The sequence below is a fragment of the Thalassophryne amazonica genome, chromosome 8 (genome assembly GCF_902500255.1).
Source record: "Thalassophryne amazonica chromosome 8, fThaAma1.1, whole genome shotgun sequence".
NCBI lineage: Eukaryota > Metazoa > Chordata > Actinopteri > Batrachoidiformes > Batrachoididae > Thalassophryne > Thalassophryne amazonica.
The window spans coordinates 66,501,233-66,519,423 of NC_047110.1; the positions used below are offsets into that span (position 1 = coordinate 66,501,233).

An 18,191-nucleotide genomic window follows, 5' to 3' on the forward strand; every position below is an offset into this window, starting at 1 on the left:
TGTGCATAATACTTAATGAATTTATTACCCAAGTCCATCAAATATTGCCGATGGGTATTGCGAAGGCTTTTCATGCATCCGTCTATTTGTCTGTGTTCGGCACAAGTCCAGTCCTCTTAGTGTCAGTCTTCATATTCGTATGGAACAGTCTTGGGACACAGACCTTGTGCAAGTTCAAAGATGGCTAACATTGACCTATTTTAAGAGGTTAAAAAGTCACATTCTGTTCCTATTTTTATGGTATGATATCATGGACGTTAGTGTGATGACGTCACTAGCTGCTAATTTCACTTCGTTTTTGGGTAGCAATAACACCATTTTCATATATTATGTGAAAGCTAGCAACTAATAAATGCTTATAAACTGAAAATGCTGTTTTTGTAACCTGATACATCTGGAAGGATTTACAAAGCATTTAGCAGATGTTAGCTTGGTGACATCACTTCCTGGTGTCGCTAGCTGTGAACTGTGCTTTGTTTTTGGCTAGAAATAATGCCTTCCTCATATATTGTGTAAAAGCTAGCGAGACATAAATACTTCTACAACTGAAAACGCCTTTTTTGAACCTAATAAGACCTCCGGAGTGATTTATAAGACATTTCGCGAACATCAGCGTACACGCTAACGCATACTAACTTACGCCAAGTTCCTATGGCATTAAAATTATTTCATTAATACCTGCAAATGTACAAAGGGTGATCTACAAATATTCTTTGAATTGCACAACTTCTACTCTTGTCAACGGCTCATGCACACGCAAGGCCTCCTGCAGATGCTGTTAAAACATAAATATTATTTTTGATTGATAGAGGGGCTTTATTGAACATGTACAAATTGTACATAAGACAGTACGATCTTAATCATTAATTAAATAGACAGAGACAGAGGTGTGCACCGGGGGAAGTGTGGCAGCGGCCGCCTCCGCTCTGCCTGTCAAGAATTCTCCTAACCCGCTCATACCGTAGGGACGGTATAACGGAAAATTTTAGTGGTTTTGATACCGTGGCTTTTTCATACTGCGGTATGCCATGAAACCAGTTATCGGCCCATGTCTACTGGTTGCCATTAAGGACTCAAGTTGGTTCCATGGAGTGGTGGATGCAGCACTGTGCAGCATCAGTGCTTAAACTTGATGTGGCAAAGCAGCTCCTGTTGTCCTCTTTGCCATTTTACTTCAGTTTTACCTAGTTTTCTTTTTCACTGCTCGACCTGTAGAAAGAGAGATTTTATCTTAGGAGAGCAGCAGAATGACACTATGGCATGCACTTTTTACCTTTGTGTCTTTCTACACAGTAAGAACTGGTGATTTCAAGTGTATCTCGGCTTTCAATGCTTGCCAGTCCAGTAAGTATCAGTGAAATTGTGGAGAGCTGGACATGTCCAAACTTGTCCTCTGACACGCTGAAACGGAGGTGTTTCTTTTTCTCGCTTCCAAAGCGAATCGGTCGTAACGCGCGAAGCCTCCGCGCGGCTTTCCATGACAAAATCTCTTGTTAAAAGTGAAATCTGACGGGAAATGGCTGATGTCCAGCTCTTGTGATAACCAGAGAAAGAGCACACGACGGTCTCATATCCACAGAGCCATCCGTTTAGAAATGGTCCGGTGGCTTGTGCCGCGTCGTCGCAGCTCGGAGCGTGGAGCACCAAGCGTCCTTAAAGGGGTCCTTAAAGCTGTACTAACAGACCTTATTCTCTGTGAAGCCCGTAAAAGTTTCAACAAAAGTCAGATAAATTTTTCGAATGGTTTCCAGGTGCCTGTCTCTAACAGCTTCTGGAAAAAATTCTGATGGAAAAAAGTCCTTTTCATTCCGCCATTTCCAGACAATGAAAATCCGACGAGGGGGCGGGACCACTCCTTCCCAAGGCGTGCTCACAGGCGAATGACATCACCGACAGGCGTGGAAAAACTCACGCTTGCGCACGAGGGTTCAAGCATGTCTGACATAAAAACATATGAATGAAATCCATATAGTTTTTGAAAAAAATAAAAAGGACCGTTACTTTGACAGACCTCGAGACCTCGTATCTCTTGAGTCATTGGGTTTTCAAATGGATCAACACTGCTAATATGGAAGAAGGGTTGGCTGCGCTTCTCTTTACAGCTAAGCCAACACTGTTCCACATGTGAAACACAGGTTCTGTACGGGAAACACAACATAAAAAGGCTACCATTCTTTTTAAAATACTCTTTTTCAGTTCCTTTGACCTGTATACAGTAAGTCATGGTTCCAGTGTGAGAAGTATCTGCCTCATGGACAGTAGGCGACATTTATCAGCCTGTTTTATTGGTCTCTAAACAAATTAGGCGACAAAAATACTGCAGTTGTACTCCGTTATTGAATTACATCAGATATGTTCCCCGAGAGGATAATTTACCGGCTACAAAAAGGCTCGGGTGAACTACAGCCTGAACAAATACATCTGTTTTGCGCTTATCTCATAGCGGAACTACAGGAAAGGAAATGGGATTTCGAGGTAGCTTAGAAAAGCCATGTATTACAGAGAGTTATTGTTCTTGGGGGTGGGGGAGGCTCCACTCTGGCTGTCCTTCTATCCAAATTTTATAGCTAACACTCTTTGGAGTGATCGTGTGACTCCGTAACAGAGGAGCTCCAAATATAACACAGGGCGGGGTGGGGTTCCCAGGCAGACATAAAGCAGCAGCCAAACATCCCGTCTGTGTGCTTCTTAAGTATACAAACAGATCTGTTTGATTATATTTCACTTTTACTTTGGGTCTTTTTCTGAGGTGCAATGGTAAATTCCATTTAACCGTAGTTTTGAGTGCTCTACTTTCCATTCCAGGCACTGTTGCAAGTACAATTAGGTTAATTCCAGAGTTCCTGTTGGCCGTCCAAGTTTGTGCTATAGCAATATTCAAAACATATGTCTTCTCCTGTAACCAATAAGGTAACCAACCAGTAAGATGCTTTTAATAACCAATGGAAAATACTACAGGGGCATGTTGCTTCCTGTTTGGCAGATCTTTGGCATTGTGCTCTAAATTCTGAGAATGCAGAACTCCTCAATGCCCACAAAATGAAAAGAAGACGGCAGGTTTTTCTTCATTTGGCATAACCCACCCCCTGATACATTTCCTGTTTACATCTAGCCTTTGTATCACAGTAATTCAAAGAGTAGTGAACTACAGCATTTGATAATTGTAAAGCCTTCTCCAACAGTGTGTGATGTCATAAATGCACTTCCTTCAACATGAAGCAGATCAGATGTGGAGAATGATGAACCAATGTTCGACTCAATAGTTTCTTTGCATTTTAAAGGCTTATATTCATTTTTTTTTTAATTCTTTTTTCACAAACTTTTTTTTAGAAAGTACTTTTATTTATTTGGTATATCACAAAATTGCATTTTTTTTGCTGGTAAAGTTTGCTTTTTTGTTTTTAAGGGTGTGTATATTGGAGGGGGGGGGGGGGTTGTTGAGGGGGTGTCCATAGAAAATTTAATAAGTTTGCTCTGTCAAATATTCAAATCAATGATCCTCCAACAGTCTTTGGTAATCAGTGAAGAGATAGAACTTAACAACATGACCGATCAATACCTGCCTTTAGACTCTTGGTGATGATTGCAGATGGAACATGGTTTTAAGTGTTTCTGAGGCAACCCTTCCAAAAATCTGCTAGAGGGGTTACATTATAGTTTGTTTGCATTTCTGCATTTCCTGACAAAGTTACCAATTTAAAAGCATGTGCTTTTTTTGTACATGTGCTGAAGCGGTAGAATGAGGAGGAGGAGGAGGAGGTATGGTTCTTTGTAGATTACACGCCCTTTCCATATACAAGGCCTGCTGTGTGTTACATCATAAAGCAGCCAGCGTGTCTTGAAGTGGAAACATTTGTCCTCTGTTAAGCCTCCATCTCTTGGACAGTGATTGGTACTGACTGATTTTCTCATGTGAGGTTTTCGGCAGATGAACTATTTGGCGATATTGTTGCTATGAGAACACAACAGTCAGTTTCTAAGGAAACATTTGAAACAGACGGGACGCAGCCCTTATTTGAAATACCGCAGGCAAATTCACTCATTACATTGTGGCTGCAGGCGTGTTTTCTGAAAATGCAGTTGAACCACAGAGTTTCACTGTTTCTTTCCTGTGTGTGTCGATATATCTTTAACTTTGTCAGCAGAGCTCTTGGAGGTTTGAGAAAACACTGTTATTTCATTTTCTGCACTGTTACAGGGGTGAACTCGTAGAGACATTCGCTTATCTTGGCAGTGATATTCATGTCTGTGGGGCCTCGCTTTGAAGTCAAGAGGCACCTGGGAAGAGTTTATGGATTTATCAGGTCACTTGACAGAGGTGTTTGGTATTTCATGCGATATTGTTGCAAGAAAACCAAAGTATTTGGACATATAACTGGGCCTCAATCAGCACGCAGTTGCCCGAGATTTGATGACCCAAGCGTGAGAAGGCCATGGAGACACCCACGTTTCACCTAGTAGCAACAGATAGTCATTTTAGAGATGGACCAGTTGCCTACCTAGGTAGTATGCATACATACATCTTTAACTGCTTATCCGGGATGGGGTCACTGGGGCAACAGCTCCAGCAGGGGACCCAAACTTCCCTTTCCTGGGCCACATTAACCACCTCTGACTAGGAGATCCCACGGCGTGCCCAGGCCAGTGTGGAGATGCTGTCATGGTTTTCCCCTGTGCGGGTCTGTGTCGTGGTTTTGTCCCCTGTCTGCATCCGCTCCTCTGTTTTAGATCTACTTTCAGTCTCAGCCTTAGCTGTTTGTTTTACTTTGGCCATATAGTGAGTTCTGTTCTAGTTTAGTCCTTAGCCTTTTGTTTTCTTGTTTCTCTTTTTGGTTCTTACATTTGTTTCTTAGTTTCATTCTTTGTTTGTTTCATCTTGGTATGTTATTTGGCCTTTGGTTTTTGTTCATCTTTGTTTTAGGTATTTTATTCTTCACTCTTGATTTTGGGTGGGGTTACTATCACTTATTCTTTTTTGACTGTGCTCTTGTTTGTCACGGCCACTTGTCACTCTACTCTCTTGTCGCCTGTCTTCCCTTGTCTCCGTACCGACTACGCCCTCTTCATGAATGTTCCCCACACCTGTCTCACATCACGCCCTGATTGCCCTCTGTATATTTTAGCCTTGTGTGTCATATTTGTCACTGCCAGTTTGTTGTACTTTACGCCTTGTGCCACAGCCCTCGTTCCAGCCTGTTTTATCGCTCTTGTTTAGTCCTTGTTCTGGTGCCGACCCATGTATGACCCTGTTTTGCCTTTTTCACCTTGCCTTTGCCTCAGCCTTTGAACTCTGTCTCACCGTGTCTTTGAACTGTGCTTGTTTTTGGACCACGCCTCTGCCTTACGACTGTCTGTATTGTTGACTGTCTTACTGTGTTTCGCACCACTGCCTGAAATCAAGATAAAGCCTTTTTTGATTACTCCTATTCCTCAGCTCATGAGTCTGCATTTGTGTCCATCTCCTGTTTGTAATTTCTCCACCCAGTCCTCTGTCTTCCCCGGCATTTCCTCCCAGCAGGACATGTCTGGAACACCTCCCTAGGGAGGTGCACAAGCGATGTTTGTGCTAAGTACTTGCCAAAGGCAGTTCTGTTGTGCCATGGATGACTTGATTGTAAAACACAAACATATTTACTGTTTCAATTATCCTCTTCAAAAAAGTCCCAATTCCACCGCAGAAGGCTTTTGTTAATGTTTCCCTTTTCATCTTAGTCAACAAGAAAGTTTGTCCAAATTTAACTTGTACCTAATGAATAACAGGACAATACTTTTTTAAATTATGGAATGATTCAATTTTATGAAGCACATGCAATACCATACAAATTTTTTTTTTTGGTTTAAAGTAGACAATTATTTTCCATGATGAATTAGAATTAACCTACAGTGGTATTGCTTACCATGACTTAAAAGAAGAGGGACATTTTTCAGCTTTATAACTACCCACCTGTAGCATGCTTGTGCTGCCTCTCCCCTTTTTTTTTTACCACTGGGGAGTAGCACCACATCCAGTAACACAAAGCACAGTGTAAAGAGGCCCAAAAGAAGGGGTAGTAAATTTTAGGGGTGTAACGATTCATCTACTACATCAATGTATCGATTTATATTCCTACAATCCAACTACATCTATCAACATATCTATGAACAACATATATCAATCTAATATTGTTTTAAAAGGTAATAAATCGATTGTACTGATACTAGGAAATACTGCATTGCATTTAAGCACGGAAGATTTGATATGGATGTGTTTTATTAGCACTTTTAACGATAAAGACGTTAAACGTTACTTGATTCAGTGTGCCTGTCTGTGACTTAATCGCCACGCGCCGGCAAACAACAAAACATAGCATGGCGGCTGCAGAGGAGAAGTCGGCAAACAAAAAATTATCAAGCCACTATTGAAGCCCGGTGTGTGGAAACAATTTGGCTTTTGCAAAGCTGGAGATGTTCTAAATAAGTCGCTTGCTGTTTGTAGGATGATTAAAGGTCAAGTAAAATACCACAGAAACACAACAAATCTCTCCAAACTCCTACTAAGGCTCCATGGGATCATTTCACACAATGCCGAACGAGCAGCAATAATGACAGATGTGTCAATTACCTCTCATCACATTGATCCGGACTAGAAAATGAAGACCTTTGTTCTGCAAACCAGAGTTTTTAAATGATGTCCGTACTGGTAAAAAATATTGGCACATTACTGCATGAAGTCTGCACGGAGTGGAAAATCTCTAACAAGAATCCTGCTATCCTCACCAGTAACACCAGGAACATGATTGCAGCTGTGATTAGATTAGATCGAACTTTATTAATCCCTTGGGAAGACTCCCTCAACAAAATTGAGATAGCTTGGGTGGAGGTATTAAAATCTATGACTACTGCATCAGTAGTCTTGGCACTGTTATTTCTACCTGGTTCTTTTTATGTAAAATTCTGCCCCTTACCAAAAACCAAACCATTGTATTCCTCATTTTGAGTTTATTCAAGGTCACGTTAGAAACCAGGCCTGGGACCCTCACAGACAGTGTCCATCTTGTATGACTCAATTTAGGGGCCTTTCACAACACTTTTTATACCTTGTGGGTGTTAACATAGGTGTGGTTTAGTCTCACATTTCTAATGTTACTGGCTCTCACCAACAGGGGGAGCTCTCCCTGTATCTGAAACTTGGACAGATGATACAGTAAAACTTAACTTATATTTCTCAGAACTTCCAAACAAATAACACAAACACTTTTATCTAACAGCACCATCTCGGTGTACCCCACCAAGTTATCAATACCTGTTAATTAGGGCTAAAGGGCACACAAATTAACAATACTAAAATTTCACTCAACTGCTCAGGCTAACAGGCGAACCTTTATTCAGATGCTTGATTAATGCATGTTATTTGCCATGGTTTTTATAGCGGGTAGCTTGGGTGGAGGTATTGAAATCTATGATTGACTTATTGCATCAGTAATCATCATCATCATCAATTTTATTTATATAGCACCAAATCACAACAAACAGTTGCCCCAAGGCGTTTTATATTGTAAGGCAAGGCCATACCCCAACGGTCAAAACGACCCCCTGTGAGCAAGCACTTGGAAACCGTGGGAAGGAAAAGCTCCCTTTTAACAGGAAGAAACCTCCAGCAGAACCAGGCTCAGGGAGGGGAAGTCTTCTGCTGGGACTGGTTGGGTCTGAGGGAGAGAACCAAGAAAAAGACATGCTGTGGAGGGGAGCAGAGATCAATCACTAATGATTAAATGCAGAGTGGTGCATACAGAGCAAAAAGAGAAAGAAACAGTGCATCATGGGAACCCCCCAGCAGTCTAAGTCTATAGCAGCATAACTAAGGGATGGTTCAGGGTCACCTGATCCAGCCTTAACTATAAGCTTTAGCAAAAAGGAAAGTTTTAAGCCTAATCTTAAAAGTAGAGAGGGTGTCTGTCTCCCTGATCCGAATTGGGAGCTGGTTCCACAAGAGAGGAGCCTGAAAGCTGAAGGCTCTGCCTCCCATTCTACTCTTACAGACCCTAGGAACTACAAGTAAGCCTGCAGTCTGAGAGCAAAGCGCTCTATTGGGGTGATATGGTACTATGAGGTCCCTAAGATAAGATGGGACCTGATTATTCAAAACCTTAGAAGTAAGAAGAAGAATTTTAAATTCTATTCTAGAATTAACAGGAAGCCAATGAAGAGAGGCCAATATGAGTGAGATATGCTCTCTCCTTCTAGTCCCCATTAGTACTCTAGCTGCAGCATTTTGAATTAACTGAAGGCTTTTCAGGGAACTTTTAGGACAACCTGATAATAATGAATTACAATAGTCCAGCCTAAAGGAAATAAATGCATGAATTAGTTTTTCAGCATCACTCTGAGACAAGACCTTTCTAATTTTAGAGATATTGCGTAAATGTAAAAAAGCAGTCCTACATATTTGTTTAATATGCGCTTTGAATGACATATCCTGATCAAAAATGACTCCAAGATTTCTCACAGTATTACTAGAGGTCAGGGTAATGCCATCCAGAGTAAGGATCTGGTTAGACACCATGTTTCTAAGATTTGTGGGGCCAAGTACAGTAACTTCAGTTTTATCTGAGTTTAAAAGCAGGAAATTAGAGGTCATCCATGTCTTTATGTCTGTAAGACAATCCTGCAGTTTAGCTAATTGGTGTGTGTCCTCTGGCTTCATGGATAGATAAAGCTGGGTATCATCTGCGTAACAATGAAAATTTAAGCAATGCCGTCTAATAATACTGCCTAAGGGAAGCATGTATAAAGTGAATAAAATTGATCCTAGCACAGAACCTTGTGGAACTCCATAATTAACCTTAGTCTGTGAAGAAGATTCCGCATTTACATGAACAAATTGTAATCTATTAGATAAATATGATTCAAACCACCGCAGCGCAGTGCCTTTAATACCTATGGCATGCTCTAATCTCTGAAATAAAATTTTATGGTCAACAGTATCAAAAGCAGCACTGAGGTCTAACAGAACAAGCACAGAGATGAGTCCACTGTCTGAGGCCATAAGAAGATCATTTGTAACCTTCACTAATGCTGTTTCTGTACTATGATGAATTCTAAAACCTGACTGAAACTCTTCAAATAGACCATCCCTCTGCAGATGATCAGTTAGCTGTTTTACAACTACCCTTTCAACAATTTTTGAGAGAAAAGGAAGGTTGGAGATTGGCCTATAATTAGCTAAGATAGCTGGGTCAAGTGATGGCTTTTTAAATAATGGTTTAATTACTGCCACCTTAAAAGCCTGTGGTACATAGCCAACTAATAAAGATAGATTGATCATATTTAAGATCGAAGCATTAAATAATGGTAGGGCTTCCTTGAGCAGCCTGGTAGGAATGGGGTCTAATAGACATGATGGTTTGGATGAAGTAACTAATGAAAATAACTCAGACAGAACAATCTGAGAGAAAGAGTCTAACCAAATACCGGCATCACTGAAAGCAGCCAAAGATAACGATACATTTTTGGGATGGTTATGAGTAATTTTTTCTCTAATAGTTAAAATTTTATTAGCAAAGAAAGTCATGAAGTCATTACTAGTTAAACTTAAAGGAATACTCAGCTCAATAGAGCTCTGACTCTTTGTCAGCCTTGCTACAGTGCTGAAAAGAAACCTGGGGTTGTTCTTATTTTCTTCAATTAGTGATGAGTAGTAAGATGTCCTAGCTTTACGGAGGGCTTTTTTATAGAGCAACAGACACTTTTTCCAGGCTAAGTGAAGATCTTCTAAATTAGTGAGATGCCATTTCCTCTCCAACTTACGGGTTATCTGCTTTAAGCTGCGGGTTTGTGAGTTATACCACAGAGTCAGGCACTTCTGATTTAAAGCTCTCTTTTTCAGAGGAGCTACAGCATCCAAAGTTGTCTTCAATGAGGATGTAAAACTATTGACGAGATACTCTATCTCACTTACAGAGTTTAGGTAGCTACTCTGCACTGTGTTGGTATATGGCATTAGAGAACATAAAGAAGGAATCATATCCTTAAACCTAGTTACAGCGCTTTCTGAAAGACTTCTAGTGTAATGAAACTTATTCCCCACTGCTGGGTAGTCCATCAGAGTAAATGTAAATGTTATTAAGAAATGATCAGACAGAAGAGAGTTTTCAGGGAATACTGTTAAGTCTTCAATTTCCATACCATAAGTCAGAACAAGATCTAAGATATGATTAAAGTGGTGGGTGGACTCATTTACATTTTGAGCAAAGCCAATTGAGTCTAATAATAGATTAAATGCAGTGTTGAGGCTGTCATTCTCAGCATCTGTGTGGATGTTAAAATCGCCCACTATAATTATCTTATCTGAGCTAAGCACTAAGTCAGACAAAAGGTCTGAAAATTCACAGAGAAACTCACAGTAACGACCAGGTGGACGATAGATAACAACAAATAAAACTGGTTTTTGGGACTTCCAATTTGGATGGACAAGACTAAGAGTCAAGCTTTCAAATGAAGTAAAGCTCTGTCTGGGTTTTTGATTAATTAATAAGCTGGAATGGAAGATTGCTGCTAATCCTCCGCCCCGGCCCGTGCTACGAGCATTCTGACAGTTAGTGTGACTCGGGGGTGTTGACTCATTTAAACTAACATATTCATCCTGCTGTAACCAGGTTTCTGTAAGGCAGAATAAATCAATATGTTGATCAATTATTATATCATTTACTAACAGGGTCTTAGAAGAGAGAGACCTAATGTTTAATAGACCACATTTAACTGTTTTAGTCTGTGGTGCAGTTGAAGGTGCTATATTATTTTTTCTTTTTGAGTTTTTATGCTTAAATAGATTTTTGCTGATTATTGGTGGTCTGGGAGCAGGCACCGTCTCTACGGGGATCGGGGATGGGGTAATGAGGGGATGGCAGGGGGAGAGAAGCAGCAGAGAGGTGTGTAAGACTACAACTCTGCTTCCTGGTCCCAACCCTGGATAGTCATGGTTTGGAGGATTTAAGAAAATTGTCCAGATTTCTAGAAATGAGAGCTGCTCCATCCAAAGTGGGATGGATGCCGTCTCTCCTAACAAGACCAGGTTTTCCCCAGAAGCTTTGCCAATTATCTATGAAGCCCACCTCATGTTTTTGGACACCACTCAGACAGCCAGCAATTCAAGGAGAACATGCGGCTAAACATGTCACTCCCGGTCCGATTGGGGAGGGGCCCAGAGAAAACTACAGAGTCCGACATTGTTTTTGCAAAGTTACACACCGATTCAATGTTAATTTTAGTGACCTCCGATTGGCGTAACCGGGTGTCATTACTGCCGACGTGAATTACAATCTTACCAAATTTACGCTTAGCCTTAGCCAGCAGTTTCAAATTTCCTTCAATGTCGCCTGCTCTGGCCCCCAGAAGACAATTGACTATGGTTTCTGGTGTCGCTAACTTCACATTTCTCAAAACAGAGTCGCCAATAACCAGAGTTTGATCCTCGGCGGGTGTGTCGCCGAGTGGGGAAAAACGGTTAGAAATGTGAACGGGTTGGCGGTGTACACGGGGCTTCTGTTTAGGGCTACGCTTCCTCCTCACAGTCACCCAGTCGTCCTGCTTTCCCGGCTGCTCGGGATCTGCCAGAGGGAAACTAACGGCGGCTAAGCTACCTTGGTCCTCACCGACTACAGGGGCCTGGCTAGCTGTAGAATTTTCCATGGTGCGGAGCCGAGTCTCCAATTTGCCCAGCCTGGCCTCCAAAGCTACGAATAAGCTACACTTATTACAAGTACCATTACTGCTAAAGGAGGCCGAGGAATAACTAAACATTTCACACCCAGAGCAGAAAAGTGCGGGAGAGACAGGAGAAGCCGCCATGCTAAACCGGCTAAGAGCTAGTAGCTGTGCTAAGCTAGCGGAGTCCTAAAAACACACAAAGTGAATAATGTGTAAATAATTTAGAGGTGATTCAGCAGAGGGAGTGCTTTAGTTAAGGCACGTGAAGATTACACTGTGAAGCAAATCGTTATCTAGGTAACTAGATCAATCTAACTGCGCAGATCAAACAGCTAACAGATACAGCAAAACACCGCTGTGCTCCGGAACAGGAAGTGATACAGTACCTCAGTGAGAGCCAACCACCAGTAGTAATCATGGCACCATCTCGATGTAACCCACCAAGCTATCAGTACCTGCTAATTAGCACTAACAGTGGTAACACACAAATTAACTAATACAAAAATTTCACTTAACTGAAATACTGGAACACAGACTTCTTAGATGTACCTTTTGTCCAATTAGCTGCATAGTCCACAGCACCTAGCAGCATCTACTAGGCCCTGAACCTGCTGGTACATTTGCTGTCACTCAAAGCAACCACGCCCCTAATCCATCATAACTTTATGGCTTAAAATAGCTTAAATGGGTGAATTATATAAAAATGGCACAATGGTCATGAACAGGGAAACTACCTGTAGAGACCAAAACCATTTTTGGTACCAGGGTGTAAACATGTTGACGTCGGTTGTAAAAGTTGGTCAATTTAACGTGTGCGTCCATGTAGAGTAGTGAATAAGGAGCTGGCCTGCCAGTATGCAGACCTGGTTTTTGATTTCCGCTCATGCTACGTGCCTTTGTTGGACAAGACACTTAATTGGCATTATCTCAGTCCAACCAACTGTAAATGGATTCTGGTTTTGGCTGGGGAAGTAACCTCCATTGGACTGTCATCTCTTCCGGGGGGTAACACAGACTGTCATCTGTCTCATGCGCTGGAATCCAGCGATAAGGAAGAACAGGCCCCTAAGCCCACACAGGACTTGCTTCTTTGGGGAATAACTTTCTTTTGGAGCCAGCATGAATCTGTTATTCAAGGAATTGCACGTTCTGGCACTTCCACATTGTCTTAATTTTTCAGCAACGGTGGTTGCCACTTGGACAAAATGAGGCAGAGTGATGCTTCTTCATGCTGAATGCATCTTTCTGTGACACACGACACAATCCAGACATATTTAGCTTTAAAAGGTCAATTCAAACATTTTTGCACAGTATGAGTCTTAAGCTGCCAATGTGAATGAGTGAAATTTTTTGTGAATGTGGGTTTGTCTTTTTTTCCCCACATGTGGGTGGCTGATTCAGGAGGCAGTCTGTGCCGTCACCCGCTGCACGAGCACAGACAGAAAGCTGAGTCACACTTTTCACACTTGTTCATTAAGTGGAATATCTATCAGACTCACTGGAGACGACTTGTTGCAAGCAGCGGGCCAACCGGTGCAGGAACATCATTAAGGATGCCTTTGTGCTCTCTTCGATCACTGCAACGAATCCACTGTGTCGGTGCACGCCGCTTCTAATTTAACGCTCCATATTCAGTCTAATAATACGTACATCACAGCACACAGAAATCAGGGAGAACTGGTTTACTTTGCATCTTCCTTATCTGTCTGCGCTTTTCACTGTCCTAACAGCGCTGGAACGACTGATTCCAACAAAGTTGTATTTTTATTTTTACCCGAGGCTGCCAAATATGGTCCGTGGGTATTGCGAAGGCTTTGTGTCCGTCTGTCCATGCTCAGCATAACTCCAGTCATATTAATACCAGAGTCTACAAATTGACAGGGAACATTCTTGGGACACAGACCTTGGACAAGTTCAAAGATGGCTAACCTTGACCTATTTTAAGAGGTTAAAAAGTCACATTCTGTTCCTATGTTTACACTATGAACCATGCAGATCCATGTTTTGTTTTTTTTCAGGGGCAGGAGTGACAGCCAATCAAAGTAGAGTGGCACCGTGATGTCATTGGCTGGTCTCTCTAGCGCTCCAAAACCGGTTCATTTATGTGTAAATATGACATGTTTCTCATTTGCCCTATTGATGTTTCAAATCCCGCAAAACCTCGGAGAGGTCGCCGCACTGTGAGATCTCAGTAACATTGAGAACTGCATTGAGATGCTTTGATGACGCTGCACTTTAATCGCTGCAGGACAACACCATTAACATCGCAACATAAAAAAATTTTATATTGTGCCTAAAACTCTTATGAATATATTCTCTGGGTTTATAGACGTTGTTATTGTTTGTTTTATGTAAACATGTGAGAATCACAGGTTGTCTCTCCGTTATTTTCAATGGGAGCTGCTGTGAGCTACGCTCGCTTCCTGATCATGTCGTTCTGGGGGAAAGTGAAGTTTGCTCTTTAACGTCTTGATTATTGTACTTTACAACACTGTTTGTCCTCTTTGTTCGAGACGAATATATATAAATGTCTGAAATTCTGTTTGCGTTTATTAAATTCCACGCAGATTAAACGTAACAGACACAGATTATTTGTTATAATTGTTTTAGCAAGTTTTCAGAGTATCATGCAGCAGTCTCTTATTGACGTGACGAAAAGCATAAAAAAATACATTTTTGTAGTATAATATTAATTTACAACTGTCATCGTGTTGATTCTCTATATGTTGTTTGACTGCAGCGACTCTCTGGCACCCAAGGGTTTATGGGATACGTCAATAGGGCGAATATATTATGTATAAGATAGTGAGAAATAAACACTTCTAAAACTGAAAACACTGCTTTTGGCACATGATAACACCTCTGGAGTGATTTACAACACATTTTGTAGATGTTAGTATGATGATGTCACTGGCTGGTCTAGCTAGCTGCTAACTGCACTTCGTTTGTGTGTAAATATAACCTCTTTGTAATATATTATGTAAACGCTAGTGAGTAATAAACACGTCTAAAACTGAAAACGCTGTTTTCATAACCTGATAACACCTCTGGAGTGATTTACAAGACATCTAGCGGACATCAGCGAGCACGCTAACTTCCGCTAACTCAAAGCTAACTTCGGCTCTTGTCAAAAGCTCATGTATGCGCACACCCTCCTGCAGACGCCATTAAAACGTAAGTAAAATATACTTTATGATTGACTGAGTTTATTCTGCATCATCAATATAAACTTACAGAGGTGAATATGTATAACAATGATACACGGATAACACAATAAAGCATAAACACTTATTTCCATTGTAGTCCTGTGAAATTATCAAGTGACAAAATAGAGGGGCTTGATTGAACATGTACAAATTGTACATAAGACAATGGGATCTGAATAATATGTATGTATGTATGTATGTATATGTATGTATATGTATATATTTAAATATCCACAAGAGCAGAAATCCTCCAGTGCACAGTGTTTATTCAGTGTTATACTGCTGGGATGATGAGGCCGACCCACGTAATCCTAATGAGCACTTCTAATTTTTTTTTTTTTTTAATGCAGGAATCCTGTTTTCAACGCTGGTGTTCGGACCTGCTTGTGGATTTATCCTTGGATCCCTCTGCACGAAGTTCTACGTGGACGCTATCTTCATTGGTACCAGTGAGTTGAATGTTAAAGTGTTGCATTATTTTTAATATGTAGCTTACTGACTTCTGTGCTGTTCCTGTCCACAGGTCAGCTGGGCATCACTCCCGATGACCCTCGATGGATCGGCGCCTGGTGGGCAGGCTTCCTGCTGTGCGGTGCCTTACTCTTTTTCTCTGCTCTCTTAATGTTTGGCTTCCCTCAGTCCCTGCCAACAAGGGACAGAGAGGATGAGACAGAGAGCGAGCAGGTCATGCTTCCTCCGTCTCTCAGTGCAGACTGTGAGACTCCAAAGCCCAGCAACGGGGCTATGTGCAACTATGAGCCTGCCACCAGCGCCACCTGCTGTCAGCAACTCAGGGGTGAGCGTGTAACAGAAACTGTAGAATATTTTTGCTGTAGAAATTCACTTTCTGTGGGTGTTTTTTTGAAGTCATTTTTTTACACAAATAAATACTACAGTTATTCATGAAGCATATCCATCTTATTATTATATAATAATATAATAAATAAATTTGCTGCAGTTGTCAGTGTGTGCATATGATTGTTTCCGTCTACATGTGTCAGCCCGGTGATGGATTGGCATCCTGTTCGGGGTGTACACCACCTCTCGCCCAGTGACCGCTGGGATAGGCTCCACCTCCCCCATGACCATTGACTGGAATAACAAGTTTCAGAAAATGGGTGGCTGGATGAGTAATAGTAGTAGCAGTAACAATGTAGTAATTTACACAGGAAAACAGTAAATCACTGCAGTCTGTATTCACTCTCTCAGTAAACCGTGTTTTGCTGTTTTTCAGGATTCCTCCAAAAGTTCACCTCCTGTTTTGCAGGAATAAAGAATTTTAGAAAACACTTTTTTTAAATGTAATCTTGCAATAAACTTGGATTAAAAAGCGCAGTGATGCCACACCCATATTTCAAAGCATCAGGAATGCACAGGCTTTGAAACAGTAATATTAGTAAATGTTAAAATATCTGAACTCATTGTCATAAAATTGTCCATTTTCCTATATGTTAGTATGGGGCTGGAAATTTGACCTTGACCTCTGACCTTGATTGCTGAACAGTCATTAACAAAATCAAATTATTTCTTTCCCTCTATTGGCTTGATGTACTTGGTGGGTCTTTAGATATTTTTCTAACACTGATACTTACAAGCAGTTGCATAGAGACTACGGATGTCCCGATCAGGTTTTTTTTGGCCCCGATCCGATTCCGAGCCATCTGATTTTGAGTATCTGCCGATACCAAGTCCCAAAACGATACTTTAAAAAACTGAATGAGCAAATGCTAAATATATAATAATTTCATTTTAATCACCTTATTTTATTATTTATCACTTAAACAGTGCACTTGAGGTAGCTTGAACAATCAAGTAATAATCTACCAGACTTAAAAAATGTTCAAATTTCCATGTTATTTTATTTGTCTAAAAATAAATGTCAAAGGTTCCTTATGTTAAACAAGAAATTATCTAATCTGAAATAACAGGTGGTTTTAATTTATAGATGAAAGGTTTTTAAAGAACCATTTATTGATTTTAGCTATTTTAATTACGTGTTCTAAACTTTTTTAAACAGTAATCAGAAATTTTGAGGTAACAAACAACAACAACAAAAAACATTTCCAAGGATTTTTCTTCGGACACGTGGTTTCTGCACTGATCTGTGGTTCAAATCCCTGCCTGACTGGAAAATCACTAAGGTCCCTTGGGCAAGGTCTTTAATCCCCTGTTGCTCCCGGTGTGTAGTGAGCGCCTTGTATGGCAGCACCCTGACATCAGGGTGAATGTGAGGCATAATTGTAAAGCGCTTTGAGCGTCTTATGCAGATGGAAAAGCGCTTTATAAATGCAGTCCATTTACCATTTGTACAGATCAGTGGTTTCTGCCACTAGTCTTCCGTGTTTTGGCCCGACGCGTCATTCCTATTGGACAGCGCAAAGCTACGTCACAGCTCAGAGCGTCGAAAGTTCAAAAGTCAACTTGAAAAGTAAAAGGAAAAAAAAAAACTTACATTTGCATCCTGACAGTCCTCAGTGTACCCCTCTGATGCTTTATCAGTGTTCAACAAGTTCAGAGCAGTGCAGTGAACGTGAATGAAGATGCGCTCCTAAATGGCTCCTAAATGTGATGAGTTTGCACATTGCTTGTGCGCACACCATCTCTCGCTCCGTTTTGCAGACAAACGATCGCAGGACAATTAGTTTTTTCTTTTTGTTAATCAGATGACAGATCGTCGTCCTGAGGACTTGGTCAGCACCGGGTCCTGCTGCGCAAGCAGGGATGACTGAGCAAGAGTTTCGGTGGGAAAGTGTCCATCATCCTTGTCATTCCATCGAGGCGTCAGGCTGAGCGTGTAAACACACAAACAGCAGTTCTGCGAAAGAAACTTTGCGCCCGTAACTCCCCCCACCTCTGTCCGGTTGAACTTGTTTTTTTCTTTTGTTCAATTAAAAAAAAAAAAAAAGATTGGGTTGAACTTTGACCGCATCAGCCTGCCGACAAGCGGCAATACGTGCTCCTGTCAGAAGCGTCACATCGAAAGCCGAGCTAAAGCAACGCTTCTGACGCCTCTAAAAAGCAATGCATCTCACGCCTCTGACACTTCCAGCACACGAAAGGCCCATTAATCTGCAATAATGAGCCTGAAATAGCACTGATCAAAATAATGAGGATAAAATCTATATCGGATTCCTGATCGGGATGTAACGTCCGATTTCGATCAAGTCTGAAACCACGTGATCGGGCCCGATTTCCGATCACGTGATTGGATTGGGACATCCCTAATAGAGACCAATGCAATCACAGATGGGTACACTTACAGACTAATCACTTTATCTTCTGAGTAGGTGGTACACCAGT

The 18,191-nt window shown here is 41.2% G+C and overlaps 1 protein-coding gene across 2 annotated transcripts in view; it reads left to right on the plus strand.

The window, feature by feature from the left end:
- Nucleotides 1-18,191, plus strand: part of slco3a1 (solute carrier organic anion transporter family, member 3A1) — a 102,150-nt gene that overhangs the window by 64,115 nt on the left and 19,844 nt on the right. The window contains exons 3-4 of one of the 2 annotated variants that reach the window (XM_034176539.1): nt 15,242-15,340; nt 15,415-15,687. In XM_034176539.1, the coding sequence (XP_034032430.1) occupies nt 15,242-15,340; nt 15,415-15,687 (372 nt within the window). The remainder of the gene's footprint in view (nt 1-15,241; nt 15,341-15,414; nt 15,688-18,191) is intronic. The other variant, XM_034176540.1, reaches the window with a different exon arrangement.